This window comes from Gymnodraco acuticeps, unplaced genomic scaffold (assembly GCF_902827175.1).
Source record: "Gymnodraco acuticeps unplaced genomic scaffold, fGymAcu1.1, whole genome shotgun sequence".
Classification (NCBI taxonomy): domain Eukaryota; kingdom Metazoa; phylum Chordata; class Actinopteri; order Perciformes; family Bathydraconidae; genus Gymnodraco; species Gymnodraco acuticeps.
Window position 1 is genome coordinate 11,846 of NW_022990078.1, and position 26,031 is coordinate 37,876.

Below are 26,031 nucleotides of genomic sequence, written 5' to 3' on the forward strand. Positions count from 1 at the left end.
ATGTTTTGATACCAATACACTGCAGTACTTTTACTAACGTCAGCGTCGTACACTGTGGTTTCCTTCTTCGTCTAGCAGCCACTTTTATTCATTCATTCTGGTTACATGAATTCATTCAAATCCAACTGCTTAAAAACACAGGTGATTTAGGGAAAGGTCTACACTTTAGACTCGGGACTCAAAATGTTTTAACTTTATCAAGTATTTCCTAACCTAAAACACAACATGTGAAGAACGGTGTTGTCTTATCTTACTGAAACATGACTCAAATTAGACTCGTTGACAGATTTCTTATATTAAACAACCGAAAGATCAGCTTCTTCAGAGAGTTAAACCGAGGTTTCCACTGCAGCAAGGTCAACCAGCTTTAGACAAGACTAGTACTTACTTATACTGTACACTATTACTTCACCACATGTTTCAGATGGTTATTGAACTCCCTCCGTATTGTGCAGATGAGTGGTCATTTGTACAGCAACCTTATTATTAACAGTTTTAACAAGACAGAAATGCAGTCTGAGAAAAGCTTAAATATTCTGGTAATATTATGTGTGTTTGAAAGCTTGGTTATACACTATACCTCATGATGACCCTGAGTGCTAGGCTGAAATACCACAAGACAGAGCAAAGACTTTACTTTTTCAGTTGAAATGTAAACAAAAAGTAAATAAATGTTTACTGTAAAAGAAAAACAGCACATGGGGAAATGTTTAGGGACCACAAACTGTAACTGAATTTTGCTTTCAGTCTTCACAATCTGATGTTAATTATTATTTTTCTTTAAAGAAATGACAAACATTTGCTTCAGGCATTCCGGATTATCCTACATTTTTAGCAACATTTGATAAACCCTTATTGTTTAATCATGCAGTCGAAGCACTTCTGTCAGCTTAAAGCGAGGCAGTCAGGGTATTTCATTCAAGAGAAACAACTGTAGGTTTCTTAGCTAACAGTTGAGGTTTCATATGGAGGCTCAAAGCGTTCAATTCTTCAACAGTAATAAGACATTATAGAATATCTATTGTATGAATAATACAAAATGTGTTAAAGCCATGACTTGTGGTATAATCCTGTTTCCTGTTAAAGGGGCGGTGGTGGCGAAGTCGATAGGGACTTGGCTTGGCAACTGGAAAGGTCACCAGTTCAAGTCCCGGAAAGACCAGGTGCTACCGAGGTGTCCCTGAGCAAGGCACCGTTCCCTACACTGCTCCACGGGCGCCGTTCAAAATGGCAGCACACTGCTCCTAACACAGGATGGGTCAAATGCAGGGAAACAATTTCCCCACGAGGGATTAATAAAAGTCCATCTTATCTTTTGCTAAAACAGAGCTCACTATTTAATATCAACAGTTTCCTTTTGCATGCATCTGTTTTTAATACTGTAGACATTTCGCCTGATTGTTTCATTCATAACGTCACTTTGTCCTCAGGTTTCAGAAACTGAATGAACACTTTGAGTCTCCAAAGACCAATATGAAATACAACCATTGTTTTTAATGCCGTTTGTTTTAGCACTAATGTTAACAGCATTTATACATCAGCTTGTTAGTTGATACAGTTAGCCGCAGCCTTGAAGCACTACTTCTGTATTTATTATTGAATAATTGAACACAAAGCTGTTCTGTTTAGTAGTAGGAGATGAATAACACATGTTCAAAAATAATGCTGTGTTTTGTGTAGAGCACTCTATGCTTTGTCCCTGATGAGAAGATGAATCTGAGATAAAACAGCAGAACATTAGTACCTGAAAAGATCTTGTTACAGCTATAATAAAAAAACATGTAGATTTGCACGGATGTTTTTGTATGAGCTTACATTTGCACCATTCTGCATCCCTGGCTTAAATAAACGCTTACTATAGTAGTACACTAAATGCTTAGGAGGGAAAAGAGCGTGGTGAAAGCAGAGGACAGCACTTGTGATGGCAGAACACATTCTACAATTTGTTTACATTCATCAGTAGAAACAAGACAGTAAATGGACTCTTCTGTCTAAAGACCCGAGTTAGCAGCCACATCAACTATTTAACAAGACAAATTACTACCGCTATGGCTGGTTACTTTCCACAGTGGCTGCTCCACAAATGTACAAACAAGTTAATTTCCCACCTTAACACCAAATGTCACAGGTTTTTGTTTAAGAAACAAGACAGATTTCTAAACCTGATTTCTAAACCATACCTGGTGAATTTACATGCAGGTTATCCCTGATTATTCTACCTTTTTTGTAATAGTGATATCAACGAATGATAAGTGTCCTATAGAAAGGGCTTCAGTCTCCACGGTGCCTTCTCCTGTAAAAGGTCCAGTCGTCCTCTGTATTCCGTTTTTCACCTTCAATGTACTGATGCTACAACTTTAGCCCAGTTGGTGTAGTTCATGACGGTTCAGTTCAGTTTGGATCAGTCAGTGATTTGATGTAAATCCAGCGGTTCACTAGGACACTATTAACAACGTGAACTCTGCTGCTATAGTCCAGCAGCTGTTCAGTTCAGTTTGATTTCTTCACCTAGCGAAGACAGACTGCTCCAGGTCACATATCCAAATATGATTTCACTATCAACCTCAGTTCTGGAATAAATAAACATTCAATAAATAAAAAAGTATATCATAGCGAGGGTTCAGCGCTGTTGCATCCAGTCCAAGAAGCTTTACGTGTTGGGGGTTTAAATCACAGCTGCAGTTTTTATATATTGTCATTCAAAAATGATCTGTTATACTTCATACCAAACGCACAAATAAGAATGAAATATCCTGTTTGAGACTAGTTGTTTTTGCTCTCTACCGTTCAGACTTTTTAGTTATTTTCTACGTAAACAAGGAATTTCCCACAAGTCATTTGGACAAGCAAGTAATTGTTACCTTCACCAACATGGAGGTTATTTTTTAAGCTTGTTTTTTGTTTGTCAGCGCGATATTCATGAAGCTTGTTAGACAAGAGAAAAAGCTATTACATTTCAGAGGATAGCAAAACCATGGGGTTTCTTTAGAATTACGAGATAGGGCATGACCTTTGCATTTAACAAATCACTATGCATTCAATGCCACAGTTACCAGAACATGCATGCTATCGGGTCAATTGGTTTATATTTTGTCTCACAATTATTTTGTGAATTAATCCCCAGGTTCTGGTAATCCAGTCAAAGGCTTCTTGATAGAGGTCCAGGATTAAAACAGCAACCAAACCAACATTTTCTTTAGACTCTCTTTCGTGAGTCTTTCTCATTCAAATCAGACTATATGAAAACAAATGCATCTTTAGCAGGTTTTTCACAGTGCATTCCCTCATTGGTCACTGTATACACTCACTAAGCCTTTTTAATATGCTCAGTCATGTTAGCAAAAGTATGTGATCTGATCATGGGTGGTAAATGCTTTTCAGTTGGTGAGTGATCCTCTCTACAGATCCAAGTGAAAAAGATACAAGATCAGATTATCTCCTAACGTAACTGGCTCCGCTTGCCTCCAATATACACTCTCTCCCTGTAAAAATAAATATTACAAATATAAACTAATATGTTGCCATAATGTTTGCTCACAGTGTGTTTTCTAAATGCTAATTTTCTCAACTTTTAGATTTTTTCTTTGGGTTTTATTGGGTGTTTTAGGCAGTTTTTGGAACCCGCTTCTTATGTAATTGTTGAAACTAGGTGATCTAGTGTTAGTCAATAAATAAATATAATTCAGCCATTTATTTCAATTATTTCATCTTCTTATTATAAGTTTGGTCTGACTGGTCCTTGGAAGAGGATTCAATCTCGCACTACATGACAAATCCAGGCACCAAATCCCTTTCCCACGCACACATTAATAAATACAGGATAAAATGAAATGCTTAAAATATATGGTAATGTTATTGTTGGGGTCCCGGTGGTCACAGTGTGTTTCCCATGCTGCTGCTCACCAGCCCTTTGATATTAGTGATGGGCCGGACGTCATGCAGCTGTTTTCTCCTGTCAATAAATGTGGCCAGCCGCGTAGTGTCCAGGGGCTTCTTGGAGTGTTCCCCACCGTGTGCCCCCCCGCGGCCCACCCAAGGGTGCTGCAGACAGGAAGTAGCGCTTGGCCTCTTCCTGGGATCCTGCTGCAGCAACGAGGACACGAAGTCCCTCGCCGCCTGGCTCACATCTCGGAAGTATTCATCCGGGAAGCAGAAGTCCAGGCGGCAGATGTTCACGCAGGTTTCCTCCGGTGACTCATCCAGAAACGGGGAAACCCCACTGAGCATCACGTAGGCCAACACGCCCACGCTCCACATGTCCGTGGCGACAGAGACTGGAGTCCCACGGATGAGCTCAGGTGCAGCGAACTCTGGGTTTCCGAGCAAGAGGTGGACGTACCGGCGGTGAGCGGACAGCTGGACGGCATCACCGAGGTCGATGAGTTTAATGCCCGGGGTGTGAGAGTGGAGGTCCACCATGATGTTCTCAGGCTGCAGGAGAGAGAAACATATACAGATTATGTTAATATAAAATGTGATTCTTATAAATAGTTACAAAAAGTTGGAAGATGCAACTCCAAAAGTTCCCAAATTCAATTTTACATATCAATCAATCATCCGACACCCTCTCTCCTTAGACCCTCACAATGGACAAGGATAAACTCCCAAATAAAGGTGTCGCCAAAAAACACTACATGGGGTCAGGCAGGACCCCGGCAACAGTTACAGCTACAGCCAAGACTATTGATGCAAATGTATCATACAGCTCCACCAGATAATCGATTACATTACCAAAGCAGACATGAAAACAAATAAGAAACTTGCTCCATTGGTAGGTGAAGTTAGTCTTCATTGATGTAGCACACACTCTCACCTTCAGATCCAGGTGTGTCACTCTGCAGGTGTGAAGGTGCTGCAGGGCCTCGAGTGTCTCTCTGATGAAGAACGCCAACTTCTCCTCCATCAGCTCATCACAGGCCACCAGGTAGTCGAGCAAACGCCCGTCCTCCAGCCTGACACACACACAGGATTATAAGACTCCAGTGTTAAAGGTCACCTATTGTGCAAAATCCACTTTTTCATGTCTCTTCTACATCAACATGTGTCCCCTCTGTGTAAAGAGACTCTGAAAGTTTCAGGAACAAAGATTCTCTCTCTTTTTGTCCTGATCCATTTCTATAAAAACCTGTCTGAAAATGAGCTGATCAGATTTTGGTCACTTCATGATGTCATAACGATTTTTTGGCTTGTGTAACCATTAGCCAATCACTAACCAAGGTAACCCCCCCCCCCCCTTATCACCTGAATCTCCTCCTAGAGCACCATTGTGTTCTTTTTAACCAAATGTCTCTCAGGGGGGCGTGGGGAGGGGCTCCTTATTTTCATCTAAAGTAACAGACAGAGAATCAGCACTTTGGAAACAGGGCTGAAACAGAGGGGATTATGGGTAATGATCTGTTTGGATCTGATTCTTGCCTCGCTTCTGAAGCAAGTGACTCGGAAGACATGTGCTACCAAGCAAGCGTCCTCGACATTGAGAAACACCCAGTGAATCAGCACTTTGGAAACAGGGCTGAAACAGAGGGGATTATGGGTAATGCTACAATGATCTGTTTGGTGTTTGGAGCCAAACACTTCAGAGACATGTTTTGTATATATCTGAGACCTATAATATATTGATGAAAAGGAGTATATAGGGGACCTTTAAGGGACAAGGGCTTGAGACATTAAAAGTTCATTTTGTCATAATAACGTTTATTTTGAAGCAGGAGGTTCTTTTCATCAGTCAGACTCACAGCTCCATGATCAGCATCAGAGAGGTTGGAGACTCGTACGTGTCCAGCAGCGCCACCAGCTGGTGATGCTGCACGTGTTGGAGGACGTCCGCCTCATGAGCCACCTGCTCCTTCTTCTGCATCTTCTTACTCACAAATTTAACCGCAACCTGAACAGAGTAAAAAAAGCATGTTACAACACACTGCAAGACAAAACAATAACATTCACTGGAAACGGAAACATTCAAAACCTTACATATGATTAAATAAAAAAATACAACTCAAAACTTGGATCACATACAGTCTCAAGATCTACTGAACCCTGATTCATGAAAATCATTTTAGAAAAACTCACACAGTATAACTGAAAATACAAAATGGGCAAACTGCCACCTTATTTATAATAAAAACTTTTTTGAATGTAACTACATAGAAGAAATAAATTACATTTCCCAAACACAGGCTATCACCGCAAATCAAAAAACGTTAACACTTATGAGCACACACTTTACAACAGCATCAGTTTTTACAACACTTTAATTGTAACTTGCCTCTTTCTTTGTAGATTTGTTGAGACATTTTCTCACCACTGAAAATCGTCCCCTGGTGAAACAAACAAGAACAAGAGAGGCTGAATTAAAAGGTCACTCATCTCAGACATCTATCTACACCTGGGGTCAAAATCAATCTTTGGTTGTTAATCACATTATCCTGAAAGTCAGTACATTTGCATCACTCTACCTTCCGATCTCACAGATTTCAGAGAAAGTCGACTCAAAGTTTTCTTTCCACTGGATCCCTGTTCCATCATACCCAGAGTCTGGACAAAGATCGATAAAATGAGATCAATAATATGGAGTCATAAGGTCACATGATATGGAAACTATTGAAGAAATATATTATTTTCAGTAAGAAAAATAGCTGAATATTCACAAAAATATTGGTATAACATTTAAAAAGCCACAACATTCAATAATAATAATAATAATTGTATCTTATTTGTCCAGTACAGTATAATATATCTAGTATGATTGGGAGTCAATGGGTCACATGACATGAATGCTATCAGAAATTAACGAGACTTTAAAAAAAGAAAATGCAGGACTTTACCTAAAATATTTATTGTTTCAATGTTTTCTTCCGGGCCAAGACTCATATCCAATCTTAACACCTTTAGTAATGTTAAGAAAACGGTAATCTAGTCCTTAATGCATTGAAATCGGACTATTGTCTATCATAAACTCTGGGAAAGGCATAATTGCTGAAGGACAATATGTCTGGCTCCCACATTAGTCAAAGTCAACTTTATTGTCAATCTTTCAGTTTGTGTGCACGGACAGAGAGAACGAGATACCGTTTCCCACAATCTCGAATACAATAACAAAAATATATAAAAATATGTATATACCCATATATATATATATATACACACACAATCAACAGACACATTTATACATATGCCCACATGAAGACATAAATGAATGACTTGTGAATGAATGAATGGAGTGTGTCAGACTTACTGGTGCTGGGCAGTGTGATCATGTTGGAGGGTTCGGAGGGAGGGCCGACCCCCCAGCGGTTGGAGGCTCGCACTCTGAACTGATAGTGACCTCCAGGGATCAGAGCGTCGATCTGAACACACTCCTCTTTGCTGCTGGCCACCTGCTGCCATAGCAACGAGTCTGAAAGGGAGAGAAAAGGTAAACGTTGTATATGTGTGGATAATACTGAAAGTACACTTCCAATATCAGAGTAGCACATGATAACAAAGGCCCTACGTAGCTGTGTACGTAACAGGATGTGTGATTACCTAGAAGAGCATCAGGACTGTTTTAGGCATATGATAGCTATGTGATTAACATGATGATTCAGCCTCTACGGAGATAGACATATGACTGTCATGTTTATTGCTTACGTGGGTCTTAGCTAATCTAAACTAAACATTGTATACTGCTTTGAACCGGTATTCTGCATCTTGCGACCTTGGGTCCCTTAAAAGGCGTTATATAAATATAATTTATTATTATTATTATTATTGTGACTGAATAACACCCTCTCTTGTATATCAGCACGGGACACTGTTCTGGGAACTAGTTGTCCCAAATGCTCTGTATGTGATGACTACTTCCATTCTTGCAAGGATAATAAATACATGTATCCTGATATTGAAGCTCAAGCCGGTGACGAGTGATATTTTCCTAACAATGTGCATATTTAAAAAACAACCATCCACACGGTATTCACATCCACAGGACACACACCTTCCTGTCTGTACTCCACAGTGTAGCTGCTCACACTGCAGTGAGCAGAGGAAGCTGGAGGTGGCCATTGGATCATCACCGCCGTGCTGCTGGCCTCCTGAGCCACCGGCCGCCCAGGGGCTGCTGGGATACCTGCAGGAGAGAGGAAGAAACTACACAGTCAAAAAAACACTTCAGATGCTCTGCTTAGAAGGAACTGCTGTTGGAAATCTCAAGGTTACAGAAGGTTAAAATACTCTTCATTGAAAAACGTTAGGAACCAAAATCTCTCTACCATTACACCTTCAGATTCAATCAAATTCAATTCAAAAGTAAGGTAAGGTACATTTATTTATATAGCACATGTTCAGACACAGAGGCCATTTAAAGTGCTTTACATCAAAATGTACACTTGATAGGAAGACAAAAGAAAGGAACACAATAAATAATTAACATTGTAAATACAGTAGGTGCTAAAACAAGTTAAAATACTTCTGGGCAGCTAAAAAAAGTAATGCTTTTAGCCTCGATTTAAAAGAACTCAGCGTTGGTGAATACCTCATGTTTTCGGGAAGTTTAAAAAGGCTTCATTGTCATGTGCCATATAGCTACAGCATCCTCCAACAGTCCAATATACTTAAGATATAAAAATGTAAATTATATAAATATATATACTAAGTGTAGTTCTTACAGGTTTTTCTTAATTATTATTTTTATTTGAAATGCAGCTTTTAATCCGGGCATGTTACCTTGCACTTTGATGGAAGCGGAGGATGAGGCAGAGCCGTGGTCGTTAACGGCAACACAGGTGTAGATCCCTGTGTCCTGAGGCATCAGGTTACAGATCTTCAACAGGATGTCACCTGTATCCCTAGAGAGGAGAAAGAAGAGAAAGAACAAAATAGAAATTAAAAGATGGAGCAGGAGAAGAAATGTAGGAGTAGTATAACACAAATAAATGAATGAAACGAGGCGGAGAAGACATCAAATAGGAGGATGTGGAAGAAGATAATTCAAATAAAGCAGGTTTCGGTAATTTAACAAAGGAAACTGCACCATATGAACCCATGCAGTAATGGCATACCTGATGTCTATGGTGAAGCGGTTGTTGCTGGTCACTGGGTTCTGGTCCGGACCCTTCAGGGTGACCGAGGGTTTGGGTCGTCCACACACTTTACAGCAGAGGACCACCGTCTCCCCGAACGCACACACCACGTCTGACAGAGGGACGAGGAACTCTGGAGCCACTGCACACAGGAAACACAAAGAAATAAGGACATTTCAAGTCGGAGTTTAAAAGTGATATACGACTGGAGCAAATACTCTTCATTTAGCCATCTGGCCTGTTATAGTGTGGGTGGCCTTCTAGTTTGAGAACATGATTTCATTATATTCAATCATATCGTCTGATATGTAGAATAAACAACCTTCCCCAACCTTAAATTAGTGGTGCTATTTAGGCATAACCGATAAGTGGGCCCTCATTTTGGCACAAAGTCAATACAGCGCTCCGTTCTGCCACTCGTTGGATAAATGTTATTCTTCTTTGGTTTATACATTTGCTAGATTTGGTGAGTTATGGGGATGTGGACTTTGACCCAGTTAGCAGCTCAGCTTAGGGATTCAGACGAGTGTAAACAGGCTGATTTTGGTGTGATAAATGAATCAGACCTGCTGCCAGCCCAATTTAGGTTTTGTGGCAAATAGTTACCAAAAACCGATGTTGTAGGAAGTAAAACAGCATTGGTGAGGTGTGTGCAGGGGCCTCTTTGTCAAAAGCTATTTAATCGTTCTCTAGGTGCTTGGCTTTCTTGTAATGTTTATTATTACAGCGAAAAACAAAGAGAAACTGCATCGTCAGAAGCTCATAAGGATGCATTACCTTCCTGGATGAAGTTTGGGTTGAGAAGCTGAAAACAGATGAGGACAAATGTAATGTTTAGGCAGATAATACATCTGAAAAACAGTCTGCCTTTGTCGCAATATTTGAAAACATTACAATACTTTAGTGTAAGCTTCACTTTATAGAGTTTTACATTGTTTTTTTATCTGGTTTTGTAACGCCATGCAGCTTTAACAAAATATATTGTGTGTTCATACCTCCATGCCAGTTTTTGGGTCAAGGTCATCGTCACAGTCAGACTCATCTGAAGTGTGAAGGTCCTGGTGGAGAATAAAGGAGGAACAGGAACGTAGAAGAGCGGGAAAAGGAGAGTGAGATGTTGGATTGGAAAAAGGGTAGATGTTAGGGGATAAAGGACGAACACAAAGGTCATTAAAGACAGAAGCAGTTGGTGATGGACAAAGAAAAGTAGAATTGAGATTATTTCCAAGAGAAGGAGGCAGGTGAGGATAAAAGAGAAGGGCATGAAGAAGAAGAAGAAATCGAGATTTTGAAGAAAATTCAAGTCAAAGAAAGTTTTGAGAAGTGGATGAAGATAATATTAGGAGTATGTGTTACTCTGTGTAAAGAAAATAAATCACTCCTATAATCGTGCCTGCTGTGCCAGGTTTAATAATCCTGGGTTCTGACTGACTGATACTCACCTGAGCAGTTTTGAATTTGGTTGTGGAATGATAAACCTCAATGTCCAATCAACTATCTGCGTGTTGGAAGTCAACGCAAAACTGGTTTAAACAGCAATTTAACAAACGGCTACTCTATGGCACCAAGAAAGTTCCCAAAAGCACACTTTTGTTACACTTGCAGGATCCATGTTCTCAGTTAATTACTTTTCTTTTGTGTATACAAAGAGACAAAACCGATTTGAACATCTTTCTAAGCCTCATATCAAAAGGATAACAGTGCTGTACATCTTAGCATTCACAATGATCTGAGCTTGACATTCCCAGTTGTAGATACTTCAGTACATCATAGCATACCTTACGAAAAACTATTTACAGCCTTTAAAACCCTTTTCAAGCTTGATACTTGCAAAAAGCCATTCGACATGAATCACTTGAACACAGGTTTTGGAGTCGTTTTTTTCCCATAACATTTTTCATCATACGAAACCATACACTGTACATTTCCCACATCTTTAACAGAGATTATTTGTTAGAATTGCAGACGAGAAACGTAAAGTATAAGACTCTAGTGCTTCATTTTCACTTTGAAACAGCAACAATGAACTAACATCATGATAAACTTCACAACATGTCACATCTACACATCAAACAGGTTTTGGTGAGTTGCATGGTGTTAGTCCACTACAGAAAAAACACTGGTTAGCACAGCAGAGTAAAAACAAAATAAATCAATAAGTCAGTAAAGTCTACCTCTATCCATGCACAAGGAGGGAGAAATAAATCACAACACAAAACACAAAAATAAATCAGATTTTATTTCAAATCAGTGCATTTGAGGGTTTGGGGTCAAATACAAATGTTGAAACAAACTTGCAGTGTTCTTCTTTAAGGGTTCTCAACAATCTTAGATTTTAAAACGTCATATTTACTCACATGTTTAAGTTTGAACTTTCCTTTTCAACTCTTACCTTTAGTTCACACTGGCATTAATGACGAATTAATGCAAAACGTTGCCCTGGAATTATGTATTATTTATTACAGCTAATTAAATCCACAAAGCTTATTTTGTTATTTTAAGGCAGGGGTGTCAAACTCAATTTCATCACGGGCCACATCAGCATTATGGTTGCACTCAAAGGGCCGGTTGTAACTTTAAGACTATATAAAAAGACATATATAAATATTGAATATATATGAAATAACGTATTATATTACATTATTGCCTCTGCATTGGATTATTATCGGATAGGGTAATAACTTCATAATTAACTACGTCTGAAAGCAGAAGTCTAGGGCAAATAATTGCAAGTCTCTTCAGTGAGAATGTCACAATATGATTTTAAAAGAAAAGCCACATTTTGAAAAAAATATCTATTTATGAGAAAAAGGCTAATTCTAAGAAAAAAGGCATATTTTGACAAACAAAGTCAAATTCGGAGAAAAAGTCAAATTTGAGATGCATTGTGGGACATTTCGTTTATGGGCAACGTGCTTCTGTAAAGTAGCATGTTACAGTATAATAAACATATTATATTCTTTGCAAGCTCTTGTGGGGCCACATAAAATGAAGTCACGGGCCGGATTTGGCCCCCGGGCCTTGAGTTTGACACCCCTGCTTTAAGGCAACACTTTTAATCTGCCCTACACATCTTGATTGTGATATTTGTAAAGTTTCTATTGGCTTGCTTTATAGTCGAAGTGGCTCATTCATTTAAATGAGCCCTACAACTTTGGTGGTAATTTGACCGGCCAATTACAGCGCTTTAAGCCGTTCAAACTCTATACAAAATAGTGAATTCAAGTCTAAATGTGTGTCCTCTGCAGGTTGAAAACCACTGTGGAGTCAAATAAAAACACAGCAAGTACTTTGTGGGTCTGCACACACACATGCGCAAGGTTAAGAAAAATAAAAACAAAGTGGGGCAGGTGAGGGGTTTCGGCACACACATATGACATCACCAGCGTGCGCCGTCGGCCTGCTTTACTCACTTTGCCCTTCGCCCTGGTGGCGGGGGAGGCGAGCGTGGGAGGGGGGGTGGTTTCTTTGGGCTTACGGAGGAGGCCGTTCTCCTGACCTCTGACCCCCACAAAAGAGCCGTCCTTTGCTTCGGCACGCTTCCTGGCGCGCAGTGTGTTCCACGACAGAGACTTCCTGTACGGTACAGGAACGAGAAACATCAACCAGCCAATCAGAGAGAAGAGGGGTCCAGTTGAGTCTGGCTGCCGAGGCAACAGGGCTGTCTCTGAACCCTCTGTGGAGGCAAGGGGCTAAAAACTAAGTGTGATGGCATTTATGTTCTCTTATACTTCTCAACTTTTTTAACAAGTTACAACTAGGTTTGACAAACGAACATGTAAGTGAAAAACTCTTGATTGCAGTGTGTTCTCAAATGTGCTTTGGGGTCCTAGCTTGAATATTTAAAGCTTATTTTGGTTGCAAAGTAAAGAACATTTCATTTTATTTATAACAAAAAAGGTAAAGTGTGTAGGATTTAGTGTCAACTGCTTAATAACCTTCTGTTTTATTCATTCTATGTTATTTTTAACCTTTCTTATAATACTGAGATTATTATTGGAAGAGGCAGATATGGGCTTTGATAAAAATAAGAATAGTGAATGATGAATCTGGTTGGAAGTGAAAAATATCCAAGCTGAGGGAAAGCACCATTAAGAGGCAGAGAACAAACGTATTATTGTCTCTTGTACATCCTCTATGATGCATTCAAATACAAATATATATCGTTTTAGTCACTATAGTTTCTTCTACTGCTTGTATGTGTAACTGTGTGTGTTCAATCCAAGTGTGTGTAGTGTAGTTGCAGCAGAGGGTCCAGACAGGGTCACTGTCGCCTGAATGGGCAGCCAGACTCTTCTGGTCCAGTTAGAAACAGAAGAGGAAGGACAGAAGGACACTGGTCTTTTTTTATTGAGAGAGAAATGAAGTTAGACGGGAGGAGAGAGCAGCGGAGAGACGTGAGAGAAAGACGGACACTGAAGCTTCCTCCAACACAGCCACAAAAAACACTTTAACATGTTAACATTTTCACAAATCCCATCTGCGTTTGTGTGTCCTGTAGTATTTGGAATAAATCATTTTAGTTTGTGTTAACATACTGTTCTACGTGAGCAGTGACGGAAATGCTGGCCAACATACATTTATTTCTGATAATGTATATGAAAAAGCAGTTTCTCAATTAATCTACTTTTGTAATATGCGATTGGCCACCTCTTCTCCACTTGGTCTGTTTGGTAGATACACCTGGAAGCGTTATCTTTAGTGTCTTGAAATATAAATTCAAGTCAAAGTTGAACACTTTCAAATACACCTGGTCAGTCTTAAGTTTAAAACAACATTATACATAAATGTTCATTTATTTTTCAATACTATTATCAAATTTAAAAGCAGCCGTTTTTCCGTCTGTATTTTTTGCCATTTTAAAACTTCTAGGTTATATATTTCAACATTGTACCTTCTGTGGAGTGCCAGACCGTTATTGTTAGTAAAAACGTAAACAAAAAACGTAAAAATAAATGTCACCACAATAAACAACAAATACAAAAAGGTGTTTACCTGATGCTCTAGTGTTACAATCTCTGGTCATATATTATGAAGAAATAAAATCCTTTGTTCACCTTCGGTCTAATTTTCTGTAGAGAATAATTGTATTTAAAATATAACCTTAATAGTAAAGTAAAGTCAAAACCATTAATCACTTCACTCCTAAGTATTTCTGTCTTTGGTCTTGAACAGAGGAACTGCACCTAATGGTTCACACAGAAGCAGGCAGACCGCTCAGTTCATCATTTGCTGTTATGTAGTTTATTTACAAATATTAAAAACTACAATCATCTTCAGCCTAACGCAGAACAAAACAACTTCACCTTCACGTCGCTTTGCTAACTCATGCTCAAGTCCAAAAGGTTTATTTTACATATTTAAAATACATTTAAAATCATTATTATAGACTACCAACAGTACAATGCTGACCGTTGCCATTAAACGCAACATATTGCACAGCCTGACTTCGTATCTTTTCTCATCTTAAATAGTGCAAAAGGGATTTTTCTTTTTTAAACAGGAATGTTCTAGAGCCTCAGTCGAAAAAAAACAAAATCAACTTTGTACAGTGAACTGCCGACATAATAAACAAAATCAACAAGAAGGAGGGAACAAAATCCAACTTTGTCCGTAAAAAATAATAATAATTAACAAGGCAGAAAAACAACAAGAGGAATAAACACAAAATTGTGTATAGATTGCCACAGACAACAAAATAAATATTCTCCACTGCGGAGAATAGGGCTGAGGCCACCTGAATGCCCCAGGTGAGTTTATTTTTCCAAAAACAGTAAAAAGAAGAAAAATATACAAAAATAAAATGATAAACAGGGTGTTAGGAACTGAAATAAGAGTCCGGTTTAGCTCCACATGATTGTTCTCTCTCTGGTTTCCAGAGTCAGCTACAACTTACAAGATTTCCTATCCAGTCTATCACTGTGGGATAAATCCTCATGGAAAATGATCAGTGTGTGTGTGAGTGTTTGAGTTCGGTTGCAAGCCTTAAATCCATGTTCATGTAGTTGCCACAGAGCGGTGAAGTGACATTGGCTCAGAAATAAAACTGTCACCGCAGCAGACGGCCAAGTAAGAGAACAGTCGTGTACCTTTTACCTCCGAGGAACAACAAGACAAGTCAGGAGTTAAAATACAACACAAAAAAAAGTCTCCTGTGAGGTCCAAGAAGAGGAGGAGGAGTATATGAGGGAGGGAGGAGTTAGGAGGTGAGGGCGGAGGCAGTGAGTAGTTAGGACCTGGGGACGGGAGCTGACTCAAAAAACAAAAATGGGGAGAAAAGAGTTTCATCCAATCCGAGTGCTTGGTTCGGAGCCCAACAAGAAGTGCTGGGTGGGTGGGTGGGTGGGGGGGGGACTTACTTGATGTTGTTGGCATCGGCCACCGACGTCGGAAAGGAGGAAGTAGAAGAAGAGTCTTTAATGGACTTAGTGAGAGGGACCAGGATGCGTCCCGGCACCCAGCCCTCTGCGGCAGGTGATTGGCTGTTGGCCTGCCGGTAAACAAGGTACATGTTCTGCTGATTGGTGGCCAGGATCTGGACGGTCTCTCCCTGACTGACGCAGATCTCGTTCTCCTTGAGCGCCGAGTAGTCCTGAGATACCAACATGGTGGAGGAGACGCCGTTACAGCCTTCAAGGTCCTGGGGAGGAGATGAGAGGATGGCCAAGAGAGAGAAAAAAACACAGAGGAGACCAGAGGAGAGAAATGACAGACGAAGAGAGGATGAGGAGAAATGTAGGACAAGGTGAGTCTGTGTGGTTTGGATAACAGTCATAATGATCCAAATCTGAGGAGGAGCAGAGGAGAGTCGGGACCCAGGAGGAGGAGCAGGAGAAAAACAGAGCATCAGCTTTCTGTTCAGGCTCTCTTTTACAGAGAAGTTACTACATGTACAGTCTAATCAGCTGATCACCTCTATGCGGATGAGTTTCCTGCTTCTACCCAGTACGATGGTGCTCAAAGCAAAACCAAAACATCTTAACTTAAGCGGACACTTACGGCCCGTCCACACGGCGGCGTGCATTGAAGCTTCAACGCTTCTGCCCATTCACTTTGAAAGGGGTGACGTCACACTTTGCCGAACTGCATTGTGGGAGCGTCGCTTCGCTTTGCTCGCTTCAAAAGTTGAGCAATGTTCAACTTTTGAAGCTTCGACAGGAAGCGTCAGCCAATAAAATCATATGCCAGTACAAGCTCTAGCCAATCAAACCGCGTGCTGGTGTGTCCGGGGCGGGAGATTCATGTGATGAATTGGTTTTTGGTCGAGCTTCAGACATGCCGCCGTGTGGACGCTGCGTTATTGGTTCAAGTACATTAAAATCTCTATTTATCTATGTTTACGTTTTTTATGTCATTCATTTTTGTATAGATGTTCCAATAGGTCTGATGTTCACTGTTTCTGGCCAATCAGAGCTTTGATGTAGGAAAAACCTCATTATTTTAGAGAAAAGTGTAGGAAAGATTTAACAGATTTTGTAAATTGAATTTGAACACACATTTTTATTATTGAATTACGTTATTTCTCAAAACCAGTTTGCAGTTAGGAGCCACAAGGTGTGCTTTATCAAATGTGATATTTTTGTTCTGTTTTACTTCAATTTCATTTCAACTTATTATAAAAAAAACACAAGTCTTGTTCTTAGGACAGTCTCAGATTCTCCCTTTAAGAGGGTCAAGGTGCTTCCATGTAGAGCCTGGCAGTAAATCACAGCGTGAGCAGAGCTGTCTTGCCTCCTGCAGACAGCAAGAGAATTTATAGACAAAGTAGGCCAGAAAGAGAACAGCCTGGTGTGTGTGTGTGTGTGTGTGTGTATATAAACTCACACAGTATGCTGCTACACCTGCAGTAGCCCAGATTTTAACCTTGGCTTTTAGGGAACAGGAAGCTGAACAGACAGTGTGAAGGGGAAACAAGTGTGCTTCATGCTCTAGTTCCCATGGAGTCTGCTGCAGTATAAAGTGGATAGTATCAGAATCCCTTAATTAGTCCCAAAATGCAATACTGTGAGAAGCTCCAGACAGAAGAAGCAAACTAAAATAAGATACCTAATCAGATAAGTAACCAATAAGTGCTCTCATGTGTGTCCAGGCTGTTTGCAGGAACTCACCCTGGACTCGAAACACGTGGATCCGCCGTTGGAGGTGGACCCTTTCATCTGGGGCCTCCCTCTCTCCGTCTCCTTGTCTCCGAGGCCGACGGCTGATGACGGGCGGCTTTGAGACGACGCTGCAGAAGAAGAACGGTTCCCCGAGCCAGAGCGGTTCCTGGTCAGCGAGGCGCTGCTGCCTGCTCCGCCCTTCTCCTTCTGGTACTCAATGGGAGACTGGAGGGCTACAATCACACAGAAATTAAGCATTACAGTATATTCCTCCTCTGGGTGTCAGCTTCTCTGACTCTCCAAATGTTTTAAAGTATTTAAGTGCAATCAGGAAACTCAACATCCAAAAGAAACAAAATGTCATCATTTGAATGTATGTATCATTGGCAGCAGGTCCTTTGCATCTAGTTACAGAGTGCCTTGTCATTGCACTTTTAGCTGCAACCTTTATTTTAATGCTTTTATGAATTGTATTTTTTGTATTTTGTTTTGTTTTTTAGTTATTATGTTAATGTGAAGCACTTTGAATTGCTTCTGTGTTTTAAAATGTGCTATACAAATAAATAACCTTGAACCTTGAACCTAGTAAGGTGTTGACAAAATACACAATGCTTCAGAGAATAGTTTGTGTGTTTTCTCACCAGACAGGAAGTTGTTCTGAGCATCCAGGACGGCCTGGATGTGTCGGACCCAGATCTGTTTGATGTCCACGTTGGCGGCCTGCAGGGTGAAGCGCTCCGACGAGCCGCGACACGTCAGGACGAACTTACATTGATCGTTATCGCTGCTGTCCTCCAGACCCAGGAAGGATATCTGAGGGGGGGGGGGGGGGGGGGGAAGAAACCATTATCAGTGTCATTAATTATTATTGTAAAATCAATTAAATTCATTAAATAGCAACTTTAACTTCAACACCCCAAGCTTGAACATGAACATGTATCTTTTAATTTCTAAAATGCTAAACATCTATTTGAACCCTGACACACAAGTGGACAACATCTCATGATTTTTTTAGGAAAGGGAAACTAACACTATGGGAGCATGATGAATAGATAGCAAAATAAAGGGGACTGTTCATGTAGTTTCGACTCATAAAGTTGTTTAATGTTGAGTTACTCATTGAAATCGCCCTCTTAAAGGTGGGGTAGGTAATTTTGGAGAAACCAGCTCGAGTGCGCTAGAATTTGAAAATACACAACCGGAAAAAATCTTCCTTACAGAGCCCCTCCTCCAACACACACGAACGCGCACATGACCAATGAGGGCACGAGATAAGTTTGTGCACAGATGGAAGGCTGACAGGAAGGTAGGCCATCCAGTTATTTTAGCCGGGCCGGCTCAGATGATTGGTCGTGCTTTTTACAGCGCCACGGCTTCCACAGATGACATTTTTTAATGGATTTTTTGTCAAAGCACTTCAGATATTCATTGCTATCGGGATGCTAAGAGCATTCCATGGAATATAACAACAAGTGTATCTCGAGCCGGTTTCTCAAACTTACCTACCCACCTTTAATGTTACCCCCCAGAAAAAGACCCCCATTCTGTGCGTACTTTGATGCTCTTCTTGAACTGGTATCCGGGCGTGGACGACCCTTTCCTGAGCAGCTCACTGAAGATGACGATTTGCTCGAAAAGGAAAACTCGTCTCTCTTTGGAGCGCGACAGGACGCCGGAGTCCTGCTCCGTGACGAAGAAGGTTTCCTGCTGGAGCAGCTTGCCCTGACTGGTCAGTTTACCCTGAAGAGGAAATGGATTAGTCAACATATTTAAATCATTTCTCACTGGTCATTGTGCAGAGTGCAGACTTGTTATTAAAACAGGAAGTGAACATACCTCGTATCCCTGCAGACGACCCAGATTCATCATGTCATTACACAGTTTAGGGACCTGAGACATCAAATCTACTGCTTTCTGTAAGAGAGGGATTTCAATCATTGTTTAGGAGTTCCTTTCAGCTCTCTTAGGATGGACAATGAATTGGAGCTTTAAGAAACATACATTGATATCAATAAAAAATCTAAAGGTTAAGGATTCAGGCAAGGAAGTAAAAGCGGGTACAAATACTGTGATGGGATTGTGTGAACTTTGATATTTAGGCACTTTAAACTTAAGTGTTTTTACCTCGATTTGTTCACAGTCAATGCCTGCCTTGCTGCTGTACTTCTGGAAGTCCTGAGGAACAACATGACCACACCTTTAACACTCTGTACATTCAGTTCACTACACAATACATCACTGCGCCCTACATGTCACAGAGGCAATTATCTCCCTTAAATGAGTGGCCTCTTACAGACTCGAGACAAAATGGCTTAATTTCTCAGCGCTAGTTATTTAAAAAAAGAAATGTGGCAAAGTGAGTTCTTCCTTCTAAACAATTATTTAATAAACTAAATAAAGTAAGCTAAGGTTAATTGTGTGTGTGTGTGTGTGTGTGTGTGTGTGTGTGTGTGTGTGTGTGTGTGTGTGTGTGTGTGTGTGTGTGTGTGTGTGTGTGTGTGTGTGTGTGTGTGTGTGTGTGTGTGTGTGTGTGTGTGTTACCTTCAGTAGCAGCTGGTATTTGGTGATTCTCTGGATTGGTTTGATGAGGAAGTCACTCATGGACAACCTGGACTGGACGTCATGCTGGAGCCCCTGCAAGACAAACACCAACAACATCAGAAGGTTTCTTTGTCCTCTATTTTTCCTTGTTTTACTAAATAAAAAAACAGTACTTAAGTAGCACAAAGAGTCAAAACATCACTTACCTCGAAGAATGTATCGTATTCTGCTACGATGAACTCTGACTTCGGCTTATTCTGACAATAAATCACGTACATGTGGAGCCTTCTCTCCTGTAACACACAGACACACACAGTTTTCAGACAGCAGATCACACAGTTCATTTTAATATTACAAAGTCATCATCTTCATCATCATCACCACCACCACAGTGCTCCACTCACATGTTTGATGAAGAGCTCAGGAAGGAGCTCATGGTCGTCTAAACATTTATCCAGCTCTCCGACGAAGAAGCTGACAGGAAACAGAAGAGGGGGTATTAGTGATCAAACACAAACAGGACCGACGACCCCGATCTGGGTCCAGTTCCAGCTTTTGAACACCGACGCTGAACCTACTCTCTGTGCCAGTCGTAGATCTGGTGGATGTTCCCGAAGACGATTTTGTCTTTTCCTTTCATGTCGTCGGGGATGCCCTTCTCCTCGATCCTCTTCATGAAGCCCTGCAGGGGGACAGAAGGTCGACATGTTGAGAGGAGACACTTCATTCTCCTCAAACATCAGAGCAAAGACAAACACTTTACTCTACCAAAGGTACATATTTCAGGGGTTCTGGGGTCATTATAATTTCGCGAATTTGAGTTATAAGTTTTAAAATCTGAATCAGGATTTTAAGCAGTAATAGTTTAATTAAGAGACCCAATTCATTTGCTTTGGTGTATATTCTGTGAGGCTGTGGCGCAGTGGGTTAGTGCGCTGAACTTTGAATCAGGGGGTAGCTAGTTCGAGCCCCACTGCAGTCAGTATGTCGTTGTGTCCCTGGGCAAGACACTTCACCCCATATTGCTCCTGTGGGGATTGTCCACAGTACTGACTGTATGTAAGTCGCTTTGGATAAAAGCGTCTAACAAGTGACATGGAATGTAATGTAATATTCTGCATACATAAATAAAATAACAGGAATTAACGAAACAAAAATATTACTACTTTAAAAACTATTATAAACTAACAAATATACATTTACAAAAACATGAGAATATGAAAATAACAATTTACTCAAAAAAAGTGCATTATGTCAGTATTTAAATGGGTAGAGCTGCTGTTATGTGACCATAAAGAAAGCTACTTGAAGGGATACCATTGACTTTATCGTAAGGGTCATGCTGATAGGGGGTGGCAGGATATTTGGAATCACAATATTCGGAATCACAAAGGTGTGTATGTGTTGTTGTCTCACCTCCACCACGATGCCCAGGTCCTTGACGTAGTCCTTCTCCGTCTGGATCAGCTCGTTAAGGACAAACCTGGTCAGAACAAAACAATTCACTGTAACATCCTGAGGAAATGTTTTCACTGTCAACAAGGACTACTGTGTGCACTGGTTGTTGTGGGTAAACATGTAGTAGTTCTTGAATTAGAAGCAGTTATAGTGGCAGTGATATTCTGCAGTACTCACATCCGTCCTCTCATAGCTTTGGCTCTCTGCTCCAGCTCAGGGTTTCGAGGCTGCACTGGAGTGGTTTGCTCCGGCGGAGAGAGAGACGAGAAGTCGGGGTACGTTCCTTTATCCAGAGTCTGAAGAAAGGAAGAGGAGATCAGCGTTTAGAGATGAACCAATACATTCAGAACAGCGCTGCTAGGATCCTGATGAGTGTGCGCAAATATGAACACATCACCCCCATCCTTAAAGCACTACACTGGCTACCTGTGGAACTGAGGATCGAATTCAAGGTCTCCGTCCTCACCCACCAGTGTGTCCATGGAACTGCCCCTCCCTACCTCAAGGAACTCCTCACCCCCCATACCTCCTTGCGGACCACCCGCTCCAGCAACTCCAACTTCCTCAAACCCCCCAGGACTAAGCTCCGTACTATGGGAGACCGGGCCTTCTGCTCGGCTGCTCCCAGTCTGTGGAACGCTCTCCCCGACCAAATGAGAGCACCACAGACCGTGGAGGCTTTTAAAAAAGGCCTCAAAACCCATCTCTTCAAAAGAGCCTTTGCCTAGACCTTTTTATCACCCTTTTATTTATTTTTTGTATTGCTTTTTATTAATTCTACCGTGTTGTGTAATGTTTATTTATACTGTTCATGCTCACTACTTGTAGCACTTCGGGATTTGAAATAAAATATGAAGTGCTTTATAAATGGAACCCATTATTATTATTATTATTATTATTATTATTATTAACCTTTTCCCTTTTCACAGTTATTTGTTATAGATTCAGGATAGCAGCGACATGTCCTCCATCAAATCTATTTCATCATATAGGGACTCAACAATATAAACACGAAAGGACCTCAAACCTTGGGTGCTCAATGAGGACAATCTCTAAGTGTGAACCACCATCAGGATAGTGAGATGGATTCATGCAGCAGAGGGCAGCAGGAGCTTGGTCTTTAGCGGCTGAGAGTAACCACTCTGTGTTGATTGTGAAAACTACCACCTCTGCTTTCCATAATTACATCAACGTCGGTGTGGAAATACAAGATTCCAAATCAGCAACTGCTTTTTGAGCAGAAGGGATTTCTCCACCTGGCCTGAAAACACGGCAGCGGATTGAAGGGCAATATTTCAAACAGCAGAGTCCATCCTGGGACCATTTGGCCTTTCAAGTCTAAACTCAGTCTCTACATTAAAGGCAATGGTGGCCCAAAAACAATATTAACATAAATCAAAGAACACGTTATACTCAAGTGGATAAGACACTATGTTGGCAAATGATATGTCATAATGTTAAGGTGTTTTGTCCAGTAAGAATCTTCAATTTCTTATCAAATAAAAGAAATGTCACTTAACCACCTTTCAGATTGGATTTATTTCTCTGGAGGAATGGAGCGACTTGAACATTATCTGCGCTGGTCAGAAATGTGTTTCATAGAAAATAAACGAGGAGAAAAGTGAATATATCGTTCCCCAACTCCCCCTGTAAACGTTCCAGATGTGGCCTTTGCATGACTTCTGTTCAAAATGTTATGCATGTATTCCTAGATATAAACACAGACACGTTCAAGCTAATAACACAAACTACTATGAACACCAACTATATCACACCAACATAGAGACAATAAAGTACAACACACAAGTACAGTTCATTGTTCATGCATGATTTTTGTTAATACACAAATTCAGTATTGTGTTAATTTGTTGAAAAGAGCAGATCCATACATGCTGTGTTAGCTTCACGAAGACAGCAGGTTGTGTTCACTTCGGTCTTTAAGACTGGTCTGCAGATTGTGTTTTTGGTTTATGCTCATTTACAAAAGGCAACCTATTTCTTATTCGGTACAAGTGTAGGACCCATTCATGCACTTAATCGCACACACTCACCATCTTGGTTTTAACCAGTTTTTCTATGGCGCTAACCAGCTCTGCGGCGCTGGGCACGTCAGAGGACGACTGAAGAGATGTTAGCAAGGAGGAAGACTGAGAGGAAGAGGAGGATCAAAACCAAGAGCATATTAGGAAGATTGGAAGTGAAGGAGAGAACGCAGGAGGTGGAACAAAGGATGTACATAGAGTTAACGAGAGAAAAGCTGTTAGTTAGCAGGTGGAAACACTGCACGATGTATACCAAGCCTGAGAGAAGGACAAGCTTTGCTAAAATAAACCTTATTTGTATCAACTATTTTTCTTTCTTTTCAAAAATACGAGAGCATTGATGAGTAAAAGAGTAAAGGGTATGAAAAACAACAGAAAATTACACCCTCAAATTTGATATTCTATAATAAAAACGAAAAAAACCTGAAAATATTTTCATTAAATAAAAATAAAAACTTAATGAAAATCAAATAAATCAAAGAATAAACTGAATGACATCATGATAACATCAACGTTTCTCAGTTCAAAGGTTTGACAGATTTGAGAGTAGAAGTTGTTTTTAACTGGTCGGATAAAGCATTTATTTAGTGACGTGAACCCTGTCTTTTCTCACCTTGTCCTCCTGGTCCTTGATGATCTCCATGCGGGGGGGCAGGTCGGTGTGCGGCTCCTCGTCCGGCTCCTCTTCCCCCCCGCTCTGCATCCCAGGCTTGGAGAGTATGTTAGCGCTGTTACCGCGGCGTCTCTGAGGGACACAAACACAAATCCAGAGTCCGTTAGAAATAAGAACGCATTTTTTACCCCCTCGTTGTCAAACACACTTTCATGATCACATTATTTATCATCACACATCAGTTATTGTTGTGAGTTAAATGCATCCAAATGTTCAGGCTGCATTTTCTCATTGAACAATGCAAAGGGGTATTGTGTGAAGAAGAGTCATTTCCTGTGTTTGTAACTCTAATGTGGCGCATACGAAAAAACGCTTTGTTCGAATTGATCTGTTTTAAAAGTTCTCCAAAATGAATTATTATATTTTATATTTCTGTTGCTTTTAAGTTTTAGTTACGTGCAATAATTGGTTTAACAATGCGTTTACATCATTCTCATATATCATTGTTGTCTGCCAAAAAGCTCATCCAGAAGTAAGGAAAACAGCAACTGACATGTTTCATACGTTTATGATTGTTAAGAGTTTTCAAAAATGATTGCTAAGTTATTAATAAAGTGGGAGAGCATCAACATCAATAGTTGTATGACAAATAATATCCACAGAAGTCGGATCCCTGATGTTTTGTATTGTCAGGAATCAGGGAGTCATTCTGGAGTTGGATCATTCATGTGTCTGCGTGTGGGAGTAGAAAGCCCTCACACACAGAAACAGGAACCTTGGCTGTTTACGGTCTATTACGTAGATGTAGAAATCTCTTGTATACCTCCCTGACAGGTTCTCTAAGGCCACAAGGAGCAGTTAGATTATCTTTTAACTAAATACCTAATAGACTGGAACAGATAACCAAACATAAAGCAGGGTTTGATACCACATATATTTTTTCGGTAGATCAGAGGCCCAATATAAATCATATCTAATCAGGTGTTTTATATCGGATTATAAATGACCGTCTGAACCTTTCTTCCTGCCGAGTCTACAAAAACCCTTTAACAGCATCAGAAATGCAACAAGGATCCTTTAAGGCGTGATAACTTTTCATTGTGCTGCAAAACAAACAGAAATAAGACATACTTTAAAGGGGCCCTAAAATGCTTGTCTGGGTTTTCCCTTTCCTGTTTCACAGTAGAGCCACAAAATATAAATATGAACCTTAAAAATTAGCGCAACAGGCCGTTTGAAATCAAATGTTTTATCATTTTAATGAATCTAGTGTTTCATGCGCTCATTATTGGAGCTAGTCCAAAGCACTTAAAAAAACAAGTGAAAGTGAAAATGCATACAACTGGATGAATGTGCATTTGATCATACTGCAGGAGTTTTGTGAGCGTTTTTAAAAGGATGTTTTGATATATTTTTTCTGTTAATTGCGTCTCCCATTTATTTCCAATTCCCTCAATTTTTTAATCTTCCTTTTATATGTAAACATGCAAGAGTTCTGCGTGTGGCACAGTGCGTTAGTGCGCTGATCTTCGAATCAGAGGATAGCAAGTTTGAGTCCCACTGCAGTCAGCATGTCGTTGTGTCCCTGGGTAAGACGCTTCACCTCAAATTGCTCCTGTGGGGATTGTCCACAGTACTGAATGTATATAAGTCGCTTTGGATAAAAGCGTCTAACAAGTGACATGTAATGAAATGTAGGTCATTGGTATACAAGTTCATTTGTGGTTGAAGTCTTCCTTTAAAGCTATGAAATGTCAGCAGGTTTGTGAAACACCACACTTTAGACCACAGCAGATGAAAGACTCTTTTGTTGGATGTCCTGCTCACCTTGTCGATGATGTCGTCCTGCAGGGGGGGTCCCAGGTCGATGCTCTTCCTGCTCTCCTCTCTTCCTGTTCCTGTAAATCAAACAGTTCAATTACTCACACACATTCAGTCCAAATGTAAAATATTTTAACAATTGAGGATTCAAGAAATCAAGAAGGTTTTAAACAGCTTGTATAGTAGTACTTACTTATAATGCTAGAAAGACATTAAAGGAATCATAATGGTAGATCTAGCAACACATTAACCCAAATCTGTCCAAAGTCCTGTTGACACTAGAAATGGGTAATCTATTTTATTCAACCCTCAGTTACAATGTTGTGTTATTGCCACATGGTGACAGGAGGAGGAGCTTTTCATTTGATTGGTTGATCAAAAACCATTTGTTTGTGAAC

General features: G+C 40.4%; 1 protein-coding gene across 2 annotated transcripts; it reads right to left on the reverse strand.

Moving 5' to 3' along the window:
* Nucleotides 1-637: 637 nt before the first annotated feature.
* Nucleotides 638-25,744, reverse strand: LOC117546083 (kalirin-like). Of its 2 annotated transcripts, XM_034216168.1 has the most exons (27): nt 25,640-25,744; nt 23,813-23,944; nt 23,209-23,304; nt 21,335-21,453; nt 21,116-21,182; nt 20,278-20,381; nt 20,104-20,173; nt 19,906-19,992; nt 19,700-19,792; nt 19,283-19,333; nt 18,995-19,072; nt 18,713-18,898; nt 17,800-17,971; nt 17,168-17,391; nt 15,419-15,699; nt 12,473-12,635; nt 10,055-10,117; nt 9,837-9,864; nt 9,039-9,201; nt 8,704-8,825; nt 7,976-8,107; nt 7,235-7,396; nt 6,456-6,534; nt 6,266-6,317; nt 5,736-5,884; nt 4,814-4,952; nt 638-4,431 (listed from the first exon to the last, which is right to left on the reverse strand). In XM_034216168.1, the coding sequence occupies exons 2-27, from the start codon at nt 23,900-23,902 to the stop codon at nt 3,874-3,876; spliced, it is 3,528 nt and encodes a 1,175-aa protein (XP_034072059.1). In that variant the 5' UTR covers nt 23,903-23,944; nt 25,640-25,744; the 3' UTR covers nt 638-3,873. The 2 variants fall into 2 exon arrangements, with proteins under 2 accessions (XP_034072059.1, XP_034072060.1); XM_034216169.1 differs by lacking the exon at nt 23,209-23,304.
* Nucleotides 25,745-26,031: the final 287 nt, after the last annotated feature.

Excerpts from the sequence above, each read along its gene's own strand:
- LOC117546083 (XM_034216168.1), bottom strand. The coding sequence starts at position 23,902 with ATGCAGAGCGGGGGGGAAGAGGAGCCGGACGAGGAGCCGCACACCGAC. Across the intron at positions 19,993-20,103 it reads CTGAGCTCTTCATCAAACAT|GAGAGAAGGCTCCACATGTA; the intron begins GTGAGTGGAGCA and ends TGTGTGTTACAG. Across the intron at positions 9,865-10,054 it reads ACCCAAAAACTGGCATGGAG|CTTCTCAACCCAAACTTCAT; the intron begins GTATGAACACAC and ends ATCTGTTTTCAG.